The 15,935-nt window shown below is 39.2% G+C and overlaps 1 protein-coding gene across 2 annotated transcripts in view; it reads right to left on the reverse strand.

Moving 5' to 3' along the window:
• Positions 1-15,935, reverse strand: part of LOC141487798 (putative methyltransferase-like protein 24) — a 328,482-nt gene that overhangs the window by 219,203 nt on the left and 93,344 nt on the right. Inside the window, exon 1 of one of the 2 annotated variants that reach the window (XM_074187340.1) lies at positions 8,303-8,941. The exons of the other annotated variant lie outside the window; for it this stretch is intronic. Within the exon in view, the coding sequence (XP_074043441.1) occupies positions 8,303-8,656 (354 nt within the window). The 5' untranslated portion in view covers positions 8,657-8,941. Of the gene's footprint in view, positions 1-8,302; positions 8,942-15,935 lie in introns of those variants that run through there. 2 annotated transcript variants of the gene reach the window in all.

Consider the following 15,935-nt stretch of genomic DNA (forward strand, 5'->3'; position numbering starts at 1 on the left):
TGGGCACATCACTTAATCATGTTTGCCTCAGTTTCCTCATCTGCAAAATGACCTGGAGAAGGAAATGGAAAACCACTCTAGAATCTTTACCAAGAAAACCCCAAATAAGATCACATAGAACAGAAAAACAATAATGTAAAGATAAAAATACCACTCTCAAAATAGACTGTTTATATGGAACAAGTGACTTAGATCATCTCTCTTTTCCCAGCTTTGGTATTATTAACTTTCCTTCACTGTCAGTACTAAGTGATCTACCTATCATTGATATAGGGAACACCCAGTGAGTAATCTATCTCCAGTAATAAACATTTGCAAATTGTGGTAATTTATATTCATAGAGTTGCCTGGGGGACTAAGGATCTTAAATGAATTTTCCTGGGGTCCACATGTATCAGAAGCAAGGCTTGGACCAATGCATTCTCTTCTTTATACCATACAGCCCCCACCCCGCTCTTTGCAGCAGCACATTCTCAAAGACAAAAGAGTTCCCAGTAGGTTATACTTTCTTTTTTTAACTTTTAACTTTTTTTTTAACTTTTTCTTTTTTTTAACTTTTAACACTAGATGGATCATATTCCACTGTGAATCTTCAATTCAATTCAAGAATTAGAATTGGGAAGGAAGAGACAAAACTCTCTTTGCAGATGACATGATGGTATAGCTAGAGAATCCCAAAAAAATCATCTAAAAAACAGCTAGAAATAATCAGCAACTTTAGCAAAGTAGCAGAATATAAAATAAGCTCTCATAAATCCTCAACATTTCTATATATAACTAGCAAGATGCAGCAGAAAGAGCTAAAAAGAGAAATCTCATTCAAAGTAATCTCAGACAATACAAAATACCTGGGAGTCTACCTGCCAAGGCAGACTCAGAAACTTTTTGAAAACAATTACAAAACACTTCTCACACAAATAAGATTTAAATAACTGGGCACACATCAACTGCTCCTGGATAGGTTGAGCTAAGATAATAAAAATGACAATTCTACCCAAACTAAACTACCTTTTTAGTGCCCTACCAATCAAAATTCAAAAAATTACTTTAATAAGTTAGCAAAAGTTGTAAGTAAATTCATATGGAGAAATAAAAAGTCAAGAATTTCCAGGGATTCAATAAAAAAAATTGCAAATGAAGGCGGCTTAGCCTTACCAGTTCTAAAATTATAAAGCACCAGTCCTCAAAACTGTCTGGTATTGGCTAAGAAATAGAGTCGTGAATCAGTGGAATAGACTAGGTACAATAGCAGGAAATGATTATAGTAATCTGCTGTTTGATAAACCCAAAGAGTCCAGCTATTGCAATAAAAACTCTCTCTTCGATAAAAACTGCTAAGAAACTTAGGTTAGACCAAAACCTCACACCCTATACCAAGATAAGATCCAAATGGATACAGGATTTAGACACAAAAAATATTATAAGCAAACTAGAAGATCAAGGAGTTATTTACCTGTCAGATCTATGGAAAGGTAAGCAGTTTATGACCAAATATATGGTCAGAAAAGAATAAACCAGGGTCATTACAGTACAGGTGCATGATCAGAAGTTAACAAGCATTTATTAAGGACTTATTTTGTGGTAGGAACTGTGCTAAGTGCTAGGATACCCAAAATGGCAAAAAATAACCCATTTATGCCTTCCAAGAACCCACAATGTAATAGAAGAGACCAATAAAATAAATGGAAGAGACCCATAAATAAGCTATGTACATACAAGCTATATATCCAATAAACAAGAGATGGAGAATATCACTGAAAACAAACTAGATGATTTTGATTACATTAAATTAAAAAGCTTTTGCACAGACAAAACCACTGTAACCAAGATCAAAAGAAATGTAGTAAACTGGGAAACAATCTTTACAACTAATATTTCTGACAAAGGACTCATTTCTAAAATACAGAGAATAGAGTCAATTTTTTTTAAAAAGCAAGTCATTCCCCAATTGACAAATGTTCAAAGGATATGCAAAGGTAATTTACAGATGAGGAAATCAAAGTGATCCATAGTCATACGAAAATTTGATCTAAATGACTATTTATTAGAGAAATGCAAATTAAAGCATTTCTGAGGTTCCACCTAACACCTCTCAGACTGGCCAATATGACCAGAAAGGACAATGATCAATGTTGGAAGGGATGTGGGAAATCTGGGATACTAGTATACATTATTGGTGGAGCTGTGAACTCATCCAACCTTTCTGGAGAGCAATTTGGAATTATGTCCAAAGGTCAACAAAAATATGCATACCCTTTGATCCAGCAATACCACTACTAGGTCTATACCCTGAAGAGATTATGAAAAAGGGTAAAAACATCACTTGTACAAAAATATTCATAGCAGCCCTGTTTGTGGTGGCCATGAATTGGAAATCAAGTAAATGTCCTTCAATTGGGGAATGGCTTAACAAACTGGTATATGTATGTCATGGAACACTATTGTTCTATTAGAAACCAGGAGGAATGGGAATTCAGGGAATCCTGGAGGGATTTGCAGGAACTGATGCTGAGCAAAATGAGCAGAACCAGAAAAACATTGTACACCCTAACAGCAACATGGGGGTGATGATCAACCTTCATGGACTTGCCCATTGCATCAGTACAACAATCAGGGACAATTTGGGGCAATCTGAGAAGAGAATACCATCTGTATCTTATTCTGTAATCTTGCTATCTCTTATACTTTATTTTTCTTCCTTAATGATATGATTCCTCTCTCATCACATTCAATTTGGATCAACATATACCATGGAAACAATTTAAAGACTGGCAAATTGCCTTCTGTGGGGGGGGGGGGTAGATGGACAGAAGTAAGTTTAGGGGGGGGAAATTGGAAAACTCGAAATAAATAAAGTCTTTAAAATGAAAAAAAATGGTAACCTGACTGTTAATCACTGAGGGGGTGGGATGGAAAAGGATGGTGGAAGGAAATTTTGTATCTTAAAAATATATATTTGCATATGAATGAAAAAATAAAAAATAAAGAATAAATAAAGAATTCCCAGAAGTACCCTCCCAAACAAAATAAATGCCTTTTCTTGGAGCTAATTTTGCCCCACTAACACACTCTTGGGGGCCCATGAGTTCTACTTATAGGAATTAAGACCCATAGAGTGTCTTAAGCTTAGGAACAGCCACATCCACCCTCCCTCTCTTCCACCCTGCTCTCTCTCTCTCTCTCTCTCTCTCTCTCTCTCTCTCTCTCTCTCTCTCTCTCTCTCTCTCACACACACACACACACACACACACACACACACACACACACAAATATGTTAGCATGGATTGGTTAGTGTAACCCAAGACAAAATGCTCCATGTAATCAAAGAAAAATTCAGACCTAGAATGCAAGAATAAAAGTTAGCTATTAATAATGCAAAAACCAACTTATAAGATCATAAGATCTTATAGACCTAGACCAGAGTAACCTCAGCAGTCACTTAATCTAACTCCATCATTGTAAAGATGAACAAACTTGGGTCTAGACTTGCCTAAGATCATAAAGGTTGTATAAATGAGAGCTGAGATTTTAACTCAGATCCCCTATTTCCAATTTCATTGTTCCTTCCTTGGTATAGTGCTACCTTCCTTATTAAAATGAACTGTAAGCTGGTCATCCTTAAAGTGGAGTAGTGAATGATGTGCTGAGTCTGGAATCCAGAAGCTTCAACTTCCTGAGTTAAAATACAGCCTCAGAACTGACTAGTTGTGTTACCCAAGTCACTTAATCCTTTTGCCTCAGTTTCTTCAGCTGTAAAATGATCTGGAAAAGGAAATAGTAAATCAGTCTAGTATCTTTGCCAAGAAAACCCCAGATGGCATCAAAAAGAGTTGGACACAACTGAAACAACTGAACAATAGCAACATCTATGAATAAGGGAAGGTGGAAAAAAGTTGGTGTTGGGTGTAAGCCAAGAAATTAACGAAGAAAGAATGGCGATATTATTGAGAGAGCTTAAGGCCTGGGGCATTTAAGTTCTTCCCTCTATCTGGAAAGTATTTCACATCCCTCAGAAATAGTTCCACTCTTGGTAGTAAATTCCTATTAATTAAGACCCAGCTCAAATGTCACCTCCATTCAGCTCCATTCAACTCAAAAACAAGCATTTCTGAAGTATTTAACTACATGCATACAAAGGGATTGAAAAAAAAAAGGTTATAGCTCCTGCATTACAGTCTCATAAGGAACTACAACATGTCCACAGCTATAGGTATAAAAGTTAGATTGTGACAAGGATAAAGCCAGGAACCAGATAATGCAATCTTAGAACATGAAGAGGTTAAGATCATTTTCAACTAGTAGGAGTTATAGGAAGAGTGAGACATGAGATTTGTAGAAAAAGATGACATCTGAAATGTGCTTAAAAGGTTTTCTTAATCCACAAAACTGATCCCTCACCTGAAAATCAATCATTTAGTAGACATTTATTAAGCACCTAAAGTATACCAGGTGCTGAAATAATATCATATTTTATATTTCTCTCAATATATTTTGATGATTACTTGTGTATATACCTTGATTCTCCTACTTGACATTATGTCCATGAAAACAGGCACATCCTTGGTATCAACCATCATTGTCTTGCATGTAGTAGGCACTTTATAAGTATTTTGTAGTATATTTTATAGTACAATAGTGAATTACCCAAGGTGACATAAACAGTAAATAGAAGAGCCTGGAATTGAACCAGGGCCTCCGATTCCAGAGCTGGCACACTTTCAGCTTTACCAGGCTGAGTTGAACTGAATCAATGAAGGCCAAGGCAGCTAGATTACTCCTCAGAGATCCAATTAATAAGAATATGTAGGGGCCAGCTGGGTGGTGCAGTGAATAGAGCACCAGCCCTGGAAGCAGGAGTAACTGAGTTTAAATCTGGCCTCAGATACTTAATAATTGCCTAGCTGTATGACCTTGGGCAAGCCACTTAACCTTATTGCCTCAAATAAATAAATAAATAAATAGATAGATAAGTAAATTTTAAAAAGAATTTGTATTACCCATAGTAGTACTTCAGCCCTATGTTAAGCCTTCTTTAAAATGCCTATTTCAGTTACAAAGACAACAGGTCAAATATATGGTCAGAAAAGAATAAACCAGGGTCATTACAGTACAGGTGCATGATCAGAAGTTAACAAGCATTTATTAAGGACTTATTTTGTGGTAGGAACTGTGCTAAGTGCTAGGATACCAAAAATGGTAAAAATAAACCATTTCTGCCTTCCAAGAACCCACAATATAATAGAAGAGACCAATAAAATAAATGGAAGAGACCAATAAATAAGCTATGTACACACAAGCTATATATCCAATAAACAAGAGGTACTCTCAGAGGGAAGAATGTAGTACAAGAGTTAAGTTTTGAAAGCCAAATGGCAGATATTTTGAGCAAGAGATAGCTCTCTTATGAGTCATTCCAATTTAGTCATAACTCTTGGGCCAGAGGTAACAAACTTTTTTAAGAGAGTTAGGTGAAAAACAAAATATTCTTGATTGGCTCTATGTTAATGTGCCCAAATCTCTATTCAATTCTAGACACTATGCTAGGTAAGCTCAAGAGATTAGTATGAATACTATTCTTTCCATGAAAAAAAAACTTCATTCATATTTTCTTGCAGTTCCTTAGATCATCAAGAATTTGAATATTCAAATATAGTATTTCTTTCTACATAAACTTTCATTTATGAAACCTCAAAGTAATAATACGCCTCCTGGATTAGCAGAAACTGAATATGAAATCCACAGATCAAAGTACAACTTATATTTCATAAGTATGCACTCCAAATAAAATTGCTAGTGATACAAAAAGCAATGGAGACAGTCATCATAGACATGAGGAGGGTACAGCATATTTCCAAAGATGATTTGCAACTATAATAGGTAGATCTCTGTCTTCCCTATGAATCCCATTTCTGAACAAATTTACACTAGTTCAGTATAACTAGCTCAATTTGGCAATTACACAATTCATGACCCAAGTCCTCATCCTATTGCATTCTCTATTACAAGCCCATGAAAGAGTTACCAATCCAATAGCAAAAGCATTTAAGACATTTAAAACAATAAAAAGAAATAGTAGAATTATTCCCAGTTCTCTATATACCATTAGATGCAACCTTCTATAATGTGAATGAAAAAGAACATTTTAATTAATCCCCTTTTCTCCTTAACGTGTTCTTAGTAGACAACATGGAGAATTCTTAAACTCTTAGCTGGATAGAATTTGCTTAAAATTCTGAGCTTGGCTCTCTAGGCAGCAGGACTCCTTGACTGAAGGAAGCCATGGACACAGTATACCATGTGCTAACCTTTCACTCTCCCTGTTGTCCTCAGTTTGCCTCTTCAGAGCACAATAACTCAGGAACATCCTAATAATTCTCAGAGGTTAAGTTCACTCACCTCTCCATGCTACTCCTTATATCTTATTTCCTCTTTTTGTCCCTTATAACTCTTCCGCTCTTTCCTCTTTCTTTTGCAAGTTCACACCACCGGACAATCCTCAAATCTGAGTGCAATCCTCTCTGCTCCAGGAATCTGATGACCTGGACCTTTCTCCAATAAATAGTAATCACTATTGTGGGCCTGAAACATCCATGGGAGCTCACACTAAAATATGAGAAACTCAAATATATATATAAGCAAGAAAAAGTGTAAAAAGTTATCCTGAAAATATAAGATTAGGGGAATAAAAGAAGAAAACAGAATCAGATTTCAAAGTGACAAGAGTTTGAATTTGAAGCCAGATCTTGTGATTTCAAAGCCATCTCATACTGCATTGGTACCCAAATCATGTGGGTACACATGTACCCACATAAACCTCCATTGCCTTAGGAATTTCTTTGGACAAATTATTTATGGAGTCAAGAATCATTTAGGACAAGGTGTGGATGCATTGCAAATTGCACCAATGTAATTAGACCAGATCATGGATCCATTGAAGTTCATGAAAAATGGTGTTTTCCCTTGAGATTGAGCAGGATGCATTGAATAAACTCTAAAAATCAAGACAACTTGCTAGAAAAGAAGAATGCACTCAGAACTTAAGCCTATAAAAATCCCATGCCTGCTTAGTGATGTCTATATGTATTCTTTCTCTTTGGACAAAAGATGATCTCTAAAGATATATTTTTAATATTTACATACTTCTAAAATACTTTGTACTTACATGCTCCCCCAAATGCTTGGGATAAAGATACTTGTTATGAAGGTTGGAAACGGTTGAGCTGAAGAAGAGGTAATGGAACACTTAGCACAACCTCTTAAAAAATGTGCATTCCACAATCACCACACACACACACACACACACACACACACACACACACACACAAACAGACACATAACATGATTTTCAAACAGTCAGGAGCTTTGTCTGGGGCTTCAACAGGAGATAGGGAGAGGAGAGGGAGGGAGGGAGAGAGAGAGAGAGAGAGAGAGAGAGAGAGAGAGCTAAAGAGAAAAATCAGCTCTTTCACTACATGTAACAAAATTCTCTTCAACCCGCCTCATATCCTTAACAGACAAGGTTTGTAACTGAAATTTGACAACCTGTAGATTAACAGTTCTCAAACTTTTTGGTCTCAGTAGTCCTTAACACTTTAAAAAAATTGGAGGATCTTTTTATACTATTAAAAATAACTGCAGACTCCAAAGAACTTTTGTTTATGTGAGTTATATCTCCCCATAAAAATTAAAACTGATAAATATTTACTATATTAACTTATTATAAAATAATAATACATTACATGTTATCATAAATAGTAATTTATGAAAAACAAAAATTTAGTGAGAGGGTGGCATTGTTTTACAGGTTTTTGCAAATCTCTTTAATGTCTGGCTAAATAGAGGACAGATGAATTCTCTACTTTGCTTCCACATTCAAACAATTCTGATAAGTATTTTGATTGAAGCATATAAAGAAAATCCTGCCACAGATTTTCACATGATATGTAGAGCTGGCAGCTCAGGCAGTTGAAGTATATTTGGGGCAGGCAGTTATTTTATTCTACTGTGCAAATAACATCTCAGTAATAGGAAAATATGTTCGACTTCTTGAAAGGATCTCAGGACCACACTTTGAGAACCACCGCAGTAAAGCAAACTTGGGTTGAGGAAGAAATACAGGTGTTAGGCGTCTGTGTGTGTGTGTGTGTGTGTGTGTGTGTGTGTGTGTGTCTGTCTGTCTGTCTGTCTCTGTCTGCCTATCTCTCTCTGTCTCTCTGTCTCTCTCTCTCTCTGTAGTCATGGTAAGTTATTTACCCCAACGCCAGCCAAAAGAAGAGTTGCCCTCCTTTCCTCAGCCACTGACCTTTCTGTGGGTGCTCTCTCTTGGGGGGCAGCAGCCCAGCTCCGCCTCCCCGTCTCGACGGCTGCTCCTTAAGTAGGTCACCTGCCTCCTGCTGGCAGCTGGGGGCCGGGAGTGTCCGGGTGGCAGGTGCACCCCGGGAAGCGGGTGCACCCCTGGCAACAGCTGCTGCAGTGCAGGGGCACGCGGCCAGCCGGCCGGAGAGCTACTGGAGAGCCGCCCCGCCTGCTCTTGGCTGTCCCTGGAAGCCCAGGAGCGCCTCAGCTGCAAGGTGAGCTGCAGGCAGAAGAGGAGCGCGGCGGAGAGCAGGCACAGGCGGAAGGCGCAGCGCCTCCACAGCGGTTTCTCCTTGGCCATCCTGTCCAGCCGGACTGGGCCCTGCTGTGCGGGGCGCTCAGAGCCGGGCGGCTGGAGGAGAGGGGAAGCTCGCCCTCCTGGGACCTAGCGCTGCAGCGGGGACTGCTCTCATTCTGGACTGCTCGAGCTCGCTCCTTCCCTTCCCGGATCCTTTCTTCTCTCCCTTGGCAGACAAGGCGAGCCCACAGGGCAAGGCGGGCAGAGGGCTGGAGCTCCGGGATGGGCGAGGGAGGAAACGAGGGATCTGGAGAGGGAACCCGAGCTCGCTGGCTGCAAAGTTAGGAAACTCCCCTCGGCCGGCACGGGACACAAGCTCAGACCCGCCTTCCTCCCCTTCGGGCAATGGGAGCCTTTGCATAGCTTTATCCAGAGGCCCAGGCGGTCAGCTCCAAACTTGGGTCTGCATGGACAGAGGGCTAGCGGGCAGGCGGGTGCGGCTTCGGGGAGGGGCGAGGTGGGGGGAGAAGTGAAGGTTCAGGGATGCAAAGCAAGTGGGGGTCTTCGCTCAGACTGGGAGAGAAATGAATGGCCCCTGGTGCTGCAGGACACTGTCCTGAAGCCCCTCACCCCAGGATTACCTGGGTCTCTTCTTAATTGGGGGGATGAGAGAGGAGCACTCGAAATCAGGCTAGAGATAAAGAGACATGTCTGCGAACTCAGAGGTCACACTCGTAATTTGGATCCGGTATTGCTGTGGGAAAAGTGAGAAGCTGAATGACGGAGTGGCTAGAGAATCCAACTTCAAGACAGAAAGCTCTGGATTCAAATGCTACCTCTGACAAATATACCGGCTAGGCAATCTTGGACAAATCATGGAACTTCTCAGTGCCTTCTTCCATTCTCTGAATTACAGATCAACTACTAGTCTGTATCTAAGAGTGGAAAGATCATGAACTTTGAAGACAGCTGGATTTACTTCCTGCCTCTGAAACTTAACTACATATAAATAGCTAGCTGTCCAGTGAGAAGAGCTCCGGCCTTGAAGATAGGAGGACCTGAGTTCCAGTTCTGTCTCAGACACTTACTGGCTGTGTGACTTGGACAAGGCACTTAACCCTGATTTCCTTACATCAAGAGCCATCTTCAGTCATCCTGTTTCATACCCGACTCAAGAAGAGAAAATGACTTAGCATTCTCTCAAATCTAATTCACTTAACTCGCTATGGCATCACCCCCCTGATGTCATAGATTTCTTCAAAAATGAAGGACAAACATCACATGTAAATAAGAATTTAGCCAAATAACTTTACGTCCCTAAGCCTCAGTTTCCTTCTGTCTAAAATGAAAGGTTGGATTAGATGACAGGAAGTCCCTTCTAAGCTTTACATCCATGTTCTTGTGCTATTGGTTTCTAGCCCAGGTGTGTGACACATGGATGAGATCATAGGTCCAGATCCATCTAACCATATTCCCCAGCTCCTTCCCCCAGCTCTTCAAAAGAAATCATGAAGGACAAAACAATTAACCAAATTATGAGGAAAGCACAAAAATGAGAAGCAAACCTCCAGATTTACTTCTGGGAAACAAGCTCTGGTTAAGCATTTTATGCCACAAAAATTTCAATGAACCTATGACCTCCTCCATGTGGATCCTCCCTTCAGTAGTGCAGATGGCAAACAAAGAACTTCTTTTCAACTCAAACCAATAAATATAACATAAAATTAGATCAAACTCATGCTCAGGTTTATAATTTCCTCTCCTTTAAAAAAAATCAGTCTAATTATTCCTTCTACATCAACCCAAGGCAGGTTTCTATATATCCAAGGTGCAGATAAGAAATTAAATGGGAATTTGAATTCACAGAAGCTGAAGATAACACCAAAGGCCAGCAGATGTCACAGAAAAAGTTTAGAAGCTCAGAAGTGCATAAAATATATGTATAGTATTGTGTAATATTAACATATTTTAATCTTTTTTATTTTTTATTTTTTTATTTTAATCTTTTAATACCTTAATAAGTTCGACTTCTTCTCTAGGTTAAATGGAGGGTCAAAAATTTTTTCACAGCTTTTCTAGCTTATGAGGGTGCTGTGCGCCTAATCCCCATGATTGGGAAGGGATAACTGTACTTTCTACATACAAAATAATCAAAATGAGAGGGCCCTATCTCTAAACTCTTCCTGAAGCCAACCTATACTAACTCAATATCTTGGTCATGAACTACTGGTGGGGAGGATAGAAAGAACAAGTTAATTTTATTTTATTCAGCACTAGAGTGGTCTGTGGAGATACTAAGAAAAAAAATTTAAACTAGTATCTACCTTCAGTGAGCTTCTATTTATGATGCAGTGGGACAGAGTACTGGCCTTGGAGTCAGGAGGACAGGAGTTTGAATCCAGCCTCGGGCACATACTAGCTGTGTGACCTTGGGCAAGTCACTTAATCCTGCTTGCCTCAAATCCAAGGCCATCTCCAGTTGTTCTGATTCATATCTAGCCACTAGATCCAGATGACTATGGAGGAAAAAGTGAGTCTGGTGACTTAGCACAGCACCCCCTCAATCAAATCCAATTCATGTTTGGCAACACCTTCCTGAAGTCACAGTCTTCAAGAATGAAGGACAAACATTATTATTTTCCTAGGAGTATATAACAAATGAGAAAACATAGGAAATATATATATATATATATTATATATATATATATATATAATATATATATATATGTGTGTGTGTGTGGATGTATGCATGTATATATGTATGTATATATATATATATATATATATATGTATGTATAGAAAACAATTTTAAAAGGAAGGGAGTGATATAACTGGAGGCTCAAGAAAGATCTCATGTAGAAAATGGCAGTTTTTTCAAACCATATTTTGATAGAGTACCAGGCTGAAATGAAAAAAAGTACATTTTAGACTTCAGGGTATACAAAGAAAAAGGGGAAAGATGGAAAGTCTCCTATAGGAAACCACTTTGCCTACTTTCTTCTCCTCATCAGCAACTAGGTGGTACAGTTGATAAAGCACCAGTCCTGGAGTCAGGAGGATCTGAATTCAAATGTGATTTTAGACACTTGACACTAGCTGTGTGACCTTGGGAAAGTCACTTAAACCTGAGTGCCTCACATCTAGGGCCATCTCAGTCATCCTGATCCATAAGTGCCCACTTTCATTTCAGAGGAGAACAGCACCCCCTCACTAAAATCCAATATACTTGCAGGTCATGGCATCACCTTCCTGATGTCATGATCTTCTTTGAGAATGAAGGTCAAACAACAATAGTCATAAACTCCATAGTGAAATTTGTCTCTTATCCCCAAAACTCCTATTGTTTCTATTGTTTCAGCTGGAACTTTGTTGGTAACAACCAAGTCCAGAATAGCAGGTTACCTTGTTGCTGTTTCCATTTGGATAGCTATTTCTTTGGAAATCTTCCCCTGCTCACTAAAGTGTTTGGTGTTGTTATTTAGTTGTTTTTAGTCATTTCTGATTCTTCATGACCCCCTTTGGGGTTTTCTTTTTTTTTAAAGATTTTATTTATTTTGAGTTTTACAATTCCCCCCCATCTTCCTTCCCTCCCCCCCCACAGAAGGAAGTCTGTTAGTCTTTACAATGTTTCCATGGTATATATTGATCTAAGTTGAATGTGATGAGAGAGAAATCATATCCTTCTATTTGCTTACATTGTAAGGGAGAGTTCATCTCATTCACATTCAAAGTTATAATTACTAACTCTTTAAAAAAAATTTTTTTTAGGTTTTTTGCAAGGCAATGGGGTAAAGTGGCTTGTCCAAGACCCATAGGTAGGTAATTATTAAGTATCTGAGGCCAGATTTGAACTCAGGTACTCCTGACTCCAGGGCAGGAGCTCTATCCAATGTGCCACCTAGCGGCACCAAATTACTAACTCTTTATTGCCCCCCCCCCATGCTATCTTGCCCTCTGTATTTTTCCCCCTTTTCCCCTTTATCCACGTTCCTCAGTATTTTGCTTCTGGATACTGCCACTATTAGTGTGTTTGCCCTCCAATGTTAAACCCCCTCCCCTTTCTTTTCCCTTTCTCTTTTCCCTATATTCCCTCCCTTCCTTCTGTTAGTTTCCCTTTTTTCTCCCCCCCCCCTTTTCCCCATTTAATGCTTGAAAGGCAAGATAAATTTCTTAACGGAGTGTTTGTGTAAGTTAACTTTAAGCCAAATCTGATGAGAGGAAGATTCAGGTGGTTCTCAGCTTTTCCCTTCTTCCCCTCTATTACATTAGGTCTCATTAATGTAATGAGATTTACCCCATTCAGTCTCCTCCCTCTTCCCATCTCCTTGATGTCCCCCTTGTTAAGGAGGTGTTGCTTTTAAATCATTCTATCTGAGTCACAAAAAAATCATGAGTGTCCATCACTTCTGGCTAAGTATGTTCTCTCTGATAGAATTGTAATTCTCAAGAGTTATGAGAACCTTTCTCCCAAATGGGTATATAGCCAGTTTCATCATATTGTATAGCAGTTTTTTTCTTTACCCCCCCTCCTTTTTAACCTTTTCATGTGTCTGTTGAACCTCCTGTTTGATGTCCAAATTTTTCTATTAAGCTCTGGTCTTTTCATCATGAAATGTTGGAAGTCTCCCATTTTGTTAAATGTCCATCTTTTCCCCTGGAAGAGAAAGGCTCAGTTTTGCTGGATAGTGGATTCTTGGCTGCATTCCAAGCTCCCCTGCTCTTCAGAATATCTCATTCCAGGCCCTTTGATACCTTAATGTTGATGCAGCCAGGTCCTGTGTAATCCTTACTGTGACTCCTTGGTATCTAAATTGTTTCTTTCTGGCTGCTTGCAGGTTTTTCTCTTTTATCTGGAATTTGGCCACAGCATTCCATGGTGTTTTCATTTTAGGATCTCTTTCCAGAGGGATCAATGCATTCTTTCAATAATTATTTTGCCCTCTGATTCCATGATATCAGAGCAGTTTTCCATCACTAAATCCTATAATATTAAGTCCAAGTTTTTTTTTTCTCTTCAATGTTTTCAGGAAGACTTAAAATTCTCAGGTTGTCCCTTTTTGATTGGTTCTCAAGGTCAGTGGTTTTATTGAGGTATTTTACATTTTTCTTTATTTTTCTTTTTTTGGTTTTGTTTAAGACTCCTGCTGTCTCATGAAGTCATTAGTTTCCACCAACTCCAATCTTTTTTTTAGAGAAGAATTTTATTCATTTTCCTTTTGCAACTCCTTTCCCAATTGGTCAATTCTATTTTTGAAAGAGTTTTCCATTTGAACAATTGAGGTTTTGAAAGAATTATTTTCTTTTTGCATTTGTCCAATTGTATTTTCCAATGATTTGCTTCCTTGTTGCAAAATGTTAATTGTCTCTCCCAAATAATCCAATTGATTTTTAAACTCCTTCCTGATTTCTTCACGGAAGTCTTTCTGTGAGGGGTGGCTAGGTGGCATAGTGGATAAAGCACCGGCCCTGGAGTCAGGAGTACCTGGGTTCAAATCCGGTCTCAGACACTTAATAATTACCTAGCTGTGTGGCCTTGGGCAAGCCACTTAACCCCGTTTGCCTTGCAAAAACCTAAAAAAAAAAAAAAGGAAGTCTTTCTGTGCTGGAGACCAGATCATATTCTCCTCAGAGGTTCTAGGTCTCTCTAAGTTAGGGTCTTTTCCTTCTAGGAATTTTTCTATGGACCCCCTTTTTCTGACCTTTCTTCATTTTACTAAGACCTTATGTTGGCAAGGGGCTGGTTCACAGAGGTTTGGTGTGAGATTCCCTAGAGGCTTTACTCACTGAGTTTAGTAACTTCAAGTAGGCTGTGTTGGTGGCTTTCTCTGGAGCATCTGTGACCTTAATTTGAGGCCCTCTTGCTTAATTTGGAGTAGGTGGATGAAACTGTTGAGTATTTTTATCTTTGATCAATGGTGGATTTTTCCCTAGGGCAAGGTAATTGCTCTTCCTATTCACAGCTAAGGGAGGTCTTCTACTCACATGCCTGGGACAGAGGTGGGCTGTAATTGTGTTTGTTCTGGGAAGAGGCTTCAGCTGAAATGAAGTACTGCAACTCTTACTCCATTTCTGCACTGGAACTCTCCTCCAGCTCTTCAGGCAAGTTCCAGCCCTTCAATGCCATAACCAATGCCTCTGCTCCCTAGTTGGCCGATCAGGCTTGCCTCGCTTTTAGGCTTTCAGGCTCTAGTCTGCACTGCTAATCAGGCTAGTGGAACTCTCAGACTCTCACCCACCCTGTCTCTGATCATACTCGTTACACTTTCAGGATCCGAGGATCTCACTGGCCTGGCTGATCAGGCTAGTTGAGTTGTCAGGCTCTGACCCTGTCCTGTCCTCCTGGTAGAGACTGACCTCTGTGCCCAGCTCACCCAACAATCCTGGAGGACAAACCTTGAGGTAGATCTTCTTCTCCTAGTTTCTCTTTCTGAGTGTTGTGGATAAGATTTCTGTTAAGATGTTTGTTTCATATTATTTATGAGGGAAGATCAGGAGATTAACACTGTTCCTGTCTTCTCTGCCTCCATCTTGACTGGAAGTCCACTATGGGGTATTCTTGATAAAGAAACAGAACTGGTTTGTCATTTTCTTCTCCAGCTCATTTTACAGATGAGAAAACTCAGGTAAAGAAGGCTAAGTGTTTTGCCTCTAGTGATCTAGTGAGTATCTGAGACTGAATTTGAACTCAAGAAGATGAATCTTCCTGACTTTAAGCCCAGTCCTCTAACCACTGCACCACATGGTAGGTCACTTAAAAAATATTTATTGATTGATCCATGATGACTGGGTCTACTGCACATTTATGCTGCCTTACCTCAACTGGCAATGCTGCAAGAAAATCATTTAATAACTCTTGAATCTACTCACTATTCCACTCACTACAGTTTCTTCCTAACCTCATCTCTTCTCAAACTTCTATGGCTACTTTAGGTAATTCCCTTTCTGGGAACTTCTATTCTACTGAACAAGAGGAAGGTATGAATAGAAGGCAAGAAAATGTAAGGTATGAATGGAATAAGAAGAATAACCTAGAATTATATGGTGCTCCTTGATCTTCCACTGGTGAAGTTGCTATTACAAGGGTTATTTGCCAGAAGATGGATAAATTACTGCTCCAAGAAAGGAATTACTTTCCCAAAGTCTCATATAGAGGTAAGCTTCAAACCCAGTACATCATGAAACTAATAGGGAGATGATGTCAGGAGAGGAAGATTTATAACAATAAGCTTATACATATGAAATATTTCCTGGTTATAAAGAATTTTATTTATTCTCTCATTTGGTCCTCAACAAGCCGGCAATGATCTGGTACCCCTGTCCTATTTTGTGTTGCCCAGTGGAG

This window comes from Macrotis lagotis, chromosome 5 (assembly GCF_037893015.1).
Source record: "Macrotis lagotis isolate mMagLag1 chromosome 5, bilby.v1.9.chrom.fasta, whole genome shotgun sequence".
Classification (NCBI taxonomy): domain Eukaryota; kingdom Metazoa; phylum Chordata; class Mammalia; order Peramelemorphia; family Peramelidae; genus Macrotis; species Macrotis lagotis.